At 36.8% G+C, this 9,190-nt stretch overlaps 1 protein-coding gene across 4 annotated transcripts in view; it reads left to right on the plus strand.

The window, feature by feature from the left end:
* The window catches only part of VMP1 (vacuole membrane protein 1), an 83,212-nt gene extending 74,022 nt beyond the window's left edge, over nt 1–9,190 (plus strand). For all 4 annotated transcript variants that reach the window (XM_030536622.1, XM_030536625.1, XM_030536623.1 and 1 more), the window contains 2 exons: nt 6,953–7,055; nt 8,363–9,190. In XM_030536622.1, the coding sequence (XP_030392482.1) occupies nt 6,953–7,055; nt 8,363–8,506 (247 nt within the window). In that variant the 3' untranslated portion in view covers nt 8,507–9,190. The remainder of the gene's footprint in view (nt 1–6,952; nt 7,056–8,362) is intronic.

The following is a 9,190-nucleotide window of genomic DNA, read 5'->3' on the forward strand; positions in this document are numbered from 1 at the left end:
TATTTATTAAAATTCTGTTGAAAATAATCCAAAACGTCTGAGAACATAGATAATTTAGCAGTGACTTTAAATAAAGTCACCTGAGGTAGAAATGCTTTTGGAAGCTTACAACATTACACCTGACATTTCTTGGTGCAGTAAATCAATGGCTCTCCTCCCACAAGTATATTAGAAACCTGTGGGATTGTGCCTTTATAATACAGTTGTGTACACAATGGGGAAACTGGCACAAAAAAGGTTTTAATAGCTTAAAAGGGACACAGATGTTAATGAAATTTGAGATGTTTTGATGTTAGAACCTTTAGATGGATCACAATAGAATTAAGAGTTTATTTGAATAGGGCTTGTAGGATTTAAATCTGAACTAGCAAGTGAATGCTTGAAAGCTGTAGTTTTGCTTTTTAAAGGTACAACTCTGATTTTTCTTGCCCTCAGTTAAAAGAAATATTTCTTTACAAATAACAATATCCAACAGATTTGAAATCTAATACAAACTGCAGTGACAACTCTGTTAAAGTTAGTGTTTAACATACCAAAAATAAAAATCTCTCAAGGCGAGATGTTGTTCATGACATTTAGGTCACTTGTGTATTTGAGGCCGTCCCAGATAAATTAGATCACATTTAAGGCAACTTTAATTTCATGATCACACAAGTATTTTATTTGAAGATTATTCCTAATAATGTTTCAGATTAAATCAAAATGAAAACGCAAAGCAGCTTTTTAACCCCAGCTTTGCTCCCCTGGACCTTGAGCATAAACCAGATTTATTTAATTAAATATCACCAGTTTCGTTCTCCAATTTTAAAATAATACAGATGACTTATCTTTATTTCCCCAAATGTTTTAAAACCCAAGGCTGCACTGATCTAAATTAAAGCCAGTGACTCTGCCCTGAGTTTTAGAAGTCAGGTCTGTTTAAGCCAGAGGCACCTTAGGAGTGAGTCCAGATTTGCTGCAGTGTAATCTATCATGGTTGAGTCAGGCAAGGAGTCTGAGGTCCATTCTGACTCACCATGAATTGTGTCCTGGTATTGGTTGAGCCTCAGGGAAATGGATGGTTTAAATACTGTGAGAATCTTTATCAGCACAGGAAATGACAGCTTATTAAAATACTAACAGTTAAGCCTGTTTAGATCACTGTCTGGAAAAAAAAATTAACCATTTGAAGGTTCAGATAACTTGCCAGAAGAAGGTGTACTTTTTGGATGGTGAGGGAGGCATGCAAATCAGTCAGCTTCACTTACTAGTCCAGTGTCACTTAAAATATATCCTTTCAAACCTGTTTGTTTGGGGGGGTTATAACTGAGGCATAAAACTCTTCTTGAGAAAATTTAGGCCATACAAATCCATAACATCTTGAGCCCTTTTAAGGAAGAGACAATAGAAAATGTCTAATTGTGGCTATTTTAGTGAATGCCTCATTCCTCTTGTGCAGCAATATGAAGAGTAAAACATACGGCTTCCTAGGTATCTCCTGTGTCCTTTGGGGAAAACCTAGAAAGAAATGTGAAAATCAGAACAGAGCAACTCAAAGCTGGGTATATTAGGAGTTGTATGTGATATACAGTAAAACTTTTCTTTAGCTTTCCACAGTTATGTGGAAGTTGAAAGCCATTGCCCTGTCTGCCATTGCAAGTTTGATCAACAAGCAGAACCAGTCTTCCTCAGAGCCACAGATAATGGAGGAGAGCCCAGAGCAGTGAATTCCCTTCATTACATTAAACTTTTGACTCTTTGTCACCAATGAACATTTCTTTTTTGTAGAGGCAGAGAATCAATCTGGCTGCAGGCTAAGTTTACTTTATTAGTGAAATCAGAATATGTTCATGGCTCATGTTGACAAAAAGCAAAAGGATTTTTGGTGATGAAAGGGAGGGAAAAATCCATTTTAAAAAAGCCCCCTAATGTGATCATGACATGATCTTCTATCTGTTTGGTGTTTCAGGTAGTCCAAGGGTAGGGACAGAGTAGCCAGTTCAAAAACTCTTCCCACAGCTATGGTGAACATATGCTTTCTGACTCAGAATTGGGCTCTAGAGGTGTTAATCTGGTCTCTACAGTTTATTACCCACAAAGGCAACATATGGTTGCATAGAGCCAAAGGGCCAGGTTAGTAAGAGGTGTGTTCACAAACGTGCACACAGTCTTTCTCTCTCTCTCTCACTCACTCACTCTGGGAAACCCTGTAGAAAATTGATTTGAAGGAGAGTCTCACATGGGCAATCCATTGTGATGAACTGGGCAGGTATTTACTTGACTTAAGCTCTAGATTTATTTAAAACAATACTTTACTATAGGTGTGCTACTTCTGGCCAAAACTGTAGGACTTCTGACATGTTAACCAGAATGTGATGTCGGGTCCTTTTTCCTATGAACAGTTAATTCTTACGAACACTGTCTCTTCTTGAGCAAGCACAGTGCCTGTGTGTTTAGTAGCTGTGTAGTCTGGACAAGCCCAGTCCTTATATTAGCAGCGAGTCTTTCCAGCTTAATGGGAAGGGTGTATTTTTAAAGAGAACATTCACAAAATGAAAACCGTTAACCCTTTTCAAATGGTGTTTATAGGTTCTAAAAGAGGGAGCATGGTTGCCATCTAGTCTGGTCTTCCGCAGAACTGAGGCCGCAGTAGTTCCCCAAAATAATTCCTTTTTGAACTACAGTATATCTTTTTAGAAGAACATTGTCTTGATTTAAAAATTCCCAGTGATGGAGAATCCATCACAAATCCTTGATAAATCATTAATTTTTTTGGTGCATCTCTTCCAAGCACTTGATTTTTTGTGAGAAAAATCTTCTTCTAACTAGGGTGACCATATGTCCCGTTTTTATAGGGACAGTCCCATTTTGGGGGGATTTTTTCTTATATAGGCTCCTGTTACCCCCATACCCTGTCCTGTTTTTTCACAGTTGCTATTTGGTCACCCTACTTCTAACCCATAGAGATCCAGGCTAAGATTTCTGCTCAAATCATAAGCACCATTTCGTTATCACCACCATACGTTTGGTATCTGGAGTTTTGTAGAGACAGTGATTTTTGTTTTAAGCAAAAATAGAGAGAGAGAGAGAGAGAGAGAGAGAAAGGTGCAGTGTGTAGTGTCTTTGACAAATTGGTTTTGATTTACTATAATCTGCAAATAAATTATCAGTGAATCCCAAGTGTATTGGTAACTAGAGCAGAAATGTTCAACCAAAATAACCAATTTTTCACAGTTCTTTAAGAGAAATTTTTAACTCCATTCAGCTGATAGACATTCTCTTCAATCAGTAATATTTTTCTAAAAAAGGCTAAGATTTTTAATGCAGGATCACCGAAAGTGTATCATGAAGCTTCCAAGATTTGTAAAGTTTTTTGTTCCATTGAAAAATTTTCAAATCAGTTTTTCAGATGAATATCCAAAAATATATTTAACACAGGTAAATGAAAATAAGAAATCTTTTTAAGCTAATTGTAGCTTCCAGTTAAACAGAAATGATTCACAGTTCCTCAAGAAACATTCAGATTTAGTACAGGATTGCTACAAAGTAAAATAAAAAGTACAATTTCAGGGTATGCAAATAGTTCTTATTTTATTCTGAAATCTCTCATTCTGAATCCAAATTGAGAGAGATTATTTTTGCAAGCAAGGTAAAATCTAAAAATATTTTCTAACACTTAATATAAAAATAAAGTCAACCTCACTGACTTGCATCAATGTTAGGGATGCAATACAAATTAATGAATTCTGCAAATTTGTGAATAAGTACAATAAAGGAGAATACTTCATGGAATGTCCTTTGCTCACTACTTATGACAATTATCACTGCTTTTGATGTTTCATAATGTCTTAGTGATGATCTTTCTATTTAAACAAAAATTGAGGTCATACATCAGTTCACTACCCGTGTTGCTAAATCGTTGAAAGGTAGGGAGTTTTTTGTTTGTGTGCAGATTATAAAGTGTATTGATGAACAAAATTCTATTGTACATTTAGGTCCTTGAGTTCTTATTATTATTACTCTTATTTCTTTTAAAAGACCACAGGCTTTCCTCTGTTAACTATGGAAGTGAGAGGATCTGAACAGAATGGTAGATAAGGGGTAGCTTGACGCCATTTTATTGTTGGAGGGGATATCTTCCATTGCCTTCCTTTATTCAGCCAGTTGCGCAATGATGTATGTGGTTTGCATTTAGAAAACTGGAACCACAGTTCTCTTCTGAAGCTACATCTTAAACCCATTGCTGAGTGGCGCAGAACTGTGATGCAAAATGCTGTTGCTTCTGCAGTCGCAACTGCATCCAGCAAATGGATAGAATTCTTGAAACTGATGCTGAAATCTAGTCTATGGCTGTTGAGTTAGTGGGTTGACATACTTTCCTAAAGATCCATTAGGAATGGGAGAGCTGTGGTATGTAATTAAAATGCATTTGATCAATTGCTAACCTTAAAAATGTATATACCCTGCAACTGAAATTGGGTTCTGGACATTCAGTAAAATGTTAGCTCTTCAGAATGTGTGTGAGGAAATGGTCAGAGAATTAGTACTGCTTAAATGGCTGGATTTTAGTGGACGATTACAGAAATAATCAAAACTAGAGGTTTTAACCACTAAAGGTAAAGAAAAATTTCATTTCTAGTATTGCAAATATAAATGTATAAACTTGCTACTTTCTACATTTCACTCGAGTAAAAATGAATACAACACACATTTATTTGGCAACTGTGTGTATAAGTATAAATATGCCATAAAATATTGTTAATTGTTGAGTTATGCAGGATCTAGTTTAGGGTTCCCATGGTCCTTGTATGCATGGCCCAAAGGTCCATAAAATAGCTTAATGAAGTTCAGTCATAAAGCGAACTTCAATCATCATTCACCATTATAAAAAGTTGTGCAGAATGCTTTAAATGAAAGACTTTTTTAAAAACATACTCTTGATGTATCAGGAGGCAATTCCCTAATCTGAGCCCTGTGAACTTCCTAATTTTCATTTCACTGCTGTGATAGTCATTATAATTTTGGAGACTGAGTAGATGAGGTTGGGGGTTTTTTTTAAACCAAGGGTTTGGACAACTACTTAGTTCAACTCTCATCATTTAAACATTTCTATTTTAAAATTCATGTAAAGCTTTTTAAAAGTGAAATATTACCTCTCAGTAGCTTTTTCCTTCTGTTGTATGTGTCACTTATTTAAAAAAAAAAAAAATACCCCAGAGATGGTTTTAAACCAGTGACTCGTACAGACCAGCGACTCATTCGGGAGAACTTCTGCCGCAAACTAGCAGCTGGGCCGTTACTGGAGTTTTCTGAAGAACTGGAAATACCTTGTAAAAGCTGCTATCCCCTTCCATAAAATACATGGATCTATAGTTACAGTTGCCTTGCAAAATTTTTAGGAAAACTTACCAGCCCAGCCACAAAATGTATTCACCAGTTTATCCATGTTGATGAGGAATCACTGAAGATTTTTTTCTAAACTTGGCATTTAGTAAAATTGCTTGCCCCAGGCTAGTGGAGCAAATCTAATTAGAAAGGCTGATAGTGAGCTATTTGTACTTCTTGGATTCTGTGGATTTACTAAAATTCTAAATGTTAGAAAGCCATTGTCCTCCTTTCTAACTTGTTTTATTTACCCAGGAAAATGTAATCTGTCTAGTGAAAAGGAGTGAATTGTAATGCAGTGTACTAAATAAATGTCATTTAATTTGGGAAGTGCTCTTCCCCCCTTTTTAAAGCACACAAAATGATTTTGAAAATCAGATGGGGCATGTCTGCATTGGGAAAGTTGGGGGGGGCCCACTGGTTTTCACTGAGATCCCTGGTGTAGAGAAGAAGGGTCCAGCCATAGGAACTTTGTCACCACTGATGAAGTTGCCATAGTGTACACAAAGGCTTAAAGTGTCTCTTGTGGGTAATTCTAAAGCACCAAGAACCATGTATTTAGGAGCAAGTAGGTCCCTATGGGGAAGAGGATACAGCTCTTGTCTTATGTTGCTGTTGACTGCTATGGTCTGCAATGGTTAGATAGTGGGTACAAAAAATGATACTGATTCATTTGAGTAGCCTCAAGTTACAATTTAAAAAATGCTCTGGCATCTCCAGAATGAAATTTGGTAACTATTTTGCTAAGCCTGTCCAGTTTAGTATTTCCAGCTCTTTATAGATGGGAGAAGAGTACATAAACTTATCAGAGATCCTTATTACAGTCATCTGAGAACAAGGTGTTTAGTAACATACTGTAGTTTCTATGCAAGTCATCTGCCATAAAACATGGAATGAATCAGAACAAGGTTCATAGTTCCTTCTTTGTTCCTTTGTTAATCACTGACTAGTGGGAGGTGCCTTTAGAATTTGCTAATGCATTCTTTTTGGATAAGGATGACGCACAGATTGTCCTAATAAGGATTTAGTTTGAGAAAGGAGCCGCCTTCTTTGAGAAGATAGGGGCAAGTCATAGGGTGGGCAGTTTCTTTTTTAACTGAGGGATGACACAAGCACAAGTCATTTCCTTATTAATCGGTTCAAACCAGTTCTTACAGGAACTGCTGGTGATAAATGTGGGACTTCTGAGAAGTCATTCATTTTATTCTCAGCCGTGCATCAGTGCACAGCCTTAGCTGAACTTCTCCCTGGCTTTGAGGAAGTAGTGGAGCATATAGCTCTCTGTGTTACCTCTGAGTTTATCATCAATCTGCTGTGAAATCCTTTTCTTTTCTTTTTACTCCTTTTTTTTCCTCTTTGAGAGTCTGGGGGACCCACTTGTCTCTCTTCTTCAGATGAATCGATAACAAACACTGTATTGTTTGGGTCTCCCAAATATCCAGTGCAGGGTGATGCCTTCTGATCTATGGCTCTAATCTGAACTTTGTTCTTTTTGAGCCAAAGTGGTAAGTTTAAAAAATAAATAAATTGTTTTCTTGTTTTTTCTCTCCAAATTTTGTCTTGTTCTCTGGAATGAAATTTGCACCAGTGCTGTCCCAAGTATAGGTCCCTCTCTTCAGAAGCCGTTTCAAGAGTACTTGGAAGCTCAGCGAATTAAACTTCACCACAAATCTGACAATGGAGTGCCACAGGTAAGAATTCCACCCACTACCTCTTTCCTTTCTTCTTCTTTGCTACTCCTTGACTCCTTACCCATTTTATCTGATAAAGTTTTGATTCTAGCCTTCAAAGACTTGCAGATCTCAAAGGAGATAAGGCTTTGAATTGATTTTAAAAACAAGCTGGGAAGTTCAGAGGAAAAACTGTATTTGTACTACATAGAACTGGGTTAGACATTCTATCCATCTGGGAGTAAGCTAGGCAGCTAAGCAAAGCTGGTGGTTTGTCCTGACTTTCTAGTCATTTCTTTTGGTACAAGAGGCAAGCTATTAAAGACAGCTAGAAGTTCACTTTCCATGGACAATTATGAGTAAAGAATTCCCCCCACCATCAAATATTACTGAAGCATCTAAGATTTGACTTTCCGTTTTTCTTGTTAGCTACTTAACCCTACTCCCCCCCCCCCAAAAAAATAACCAAATAACCAACCAACCAACCAACCAAAACACATCTCGATGGTCAAAGAGAAAATATTAGGAAAATACAATGTGGGGGCCTTTTCATGCAAAAATCTTTAAATACATGTCCCACAGCTTTAGATATAAAATGATTAATTAATCCCTAAATTTTAGACATGACATTTTTAGGGCAACTAAGATACTGATATAGACAAATTATTAACCTTACATTTTAAGTCCTAAACCCTTTTGTTTCTATAAACATTTGCTTTCCTAGTTGCTAACAGAAAAAGAAGGGTAATTAAGGGAAGACCAGTCTGGAATAACTTCTGCCCTTTGAAGTAATCTCTGTGCAGTGCATTGCTGCCCTCCTTTGACCAAAATAGAAAGTAGAAAAAAGCACCGGACTGGAGAACACTGCAGAAGCATGATTTTTTTAATCCATTCCATTAACTTCCAGCTACATAACTTGAAATAGCTTCCAATTAGTATCAAACTTGCTGTAGGCAGTTCAGTAAAAACTGACTGAACCAGTGACCGTATTGTACCTTGTGCAAATGACTACGGATCACATCAGGCTTTATGTGAATTTTATGAGACGCCAACAAAAAGAAACAAAATCATGGCTAATAAATCACTTATCGACTCACTGACCAGAAATAATCAGTTGCCTGCAGTGATTTGGCAGCACCTTTCATGCTGACTTTAAAAGACCAAAGTTAGCTTTACAAAGAAGCCTGCAGGGTTCCTGTTGTAGTTTGATAAATTATGCAGAATCCTGAGATTAGATTCTTTCTTTCCCTTCAGCTAGGAGGAGGAGAAATCTTTTGTATTCTGCTAATCTGAATTTTTTCCCCTTGTTCTGTTTTTTGTTTTTGCAGGGGGAGAACTGGTTATCATGGATGTTTGAAAAACTTGTGATTGTCATGGTTTGCTATTTCATCTTGTCTATAATAAACTCCATGGCCCAGAGCTATGCCAAACGAGTGCAGCAGAAGATGTACTCTGAAGAAAAGACAAAATAAGCTGGGTAAAACCCATTGAAATGGGCTTTAGCAGACATGCAAGTGACAGGTCTTACCATATGTTAAAAATCGGCATTATTCAAAACAGGGAAACATTTTTAAAAATCGTCAATTTTCCAGCTGTATCAATTTTTTAATTTTCTTTTGAAAGTAATTCACTATTAGAGAATAACTTTTTCATTTACAAACGTATGTATGTTAAGGTAATGTATATACTCTCTCTTTAATTCAGTCTGAGTTGTACTTTCTGGGGTGGCACGTGTGATGATAGACTAATGTTGAACATGAATGCTTTCCATTCAAGTTAATTCCAAAATTGATGATTTAATACTTAGCACAGCTCCAGATTTCCTGATTAACTTGCAGCCTGGCCTAAAAGTAACAATTTTCTTTTGAAGGATGGCTGTCATGCCTCATAATTTCAAGGTCATTGAAATGTATGTAAATGATAGTAGACTGGGTAACATTCTTGCATGTCCCTCATGGTAATACGAGTCCATCTGAGTTCTCAGAAATGCCGGGTCATCGCACATGCTCTCGGTTGGAAAAGCCACCCTTGCCAACTTCATAATGGTGTAAGCAGAGATGGCAGATGTCAAACTGGTGCAGTTCACTTTTTTATTCTGTATATTTAGAATGAAGTCAAGATAAAACTTTATAAAGTCATCTTTGATCATTCCAGAA

Source organism: Gopherus evgoodei, chromosome 17, assembly GCF_007399415.2.
Source record: "Gopherus evgoodei ecotype Sinaloan lineage chromosome 17, rGopEvg1_v1.p, whole genome shotgun sequence".
NCBI lineage: Eukaryota > Metazoa > Chordata > Testudines > Testudinidae > Gopherus > Gopherus evgoodei.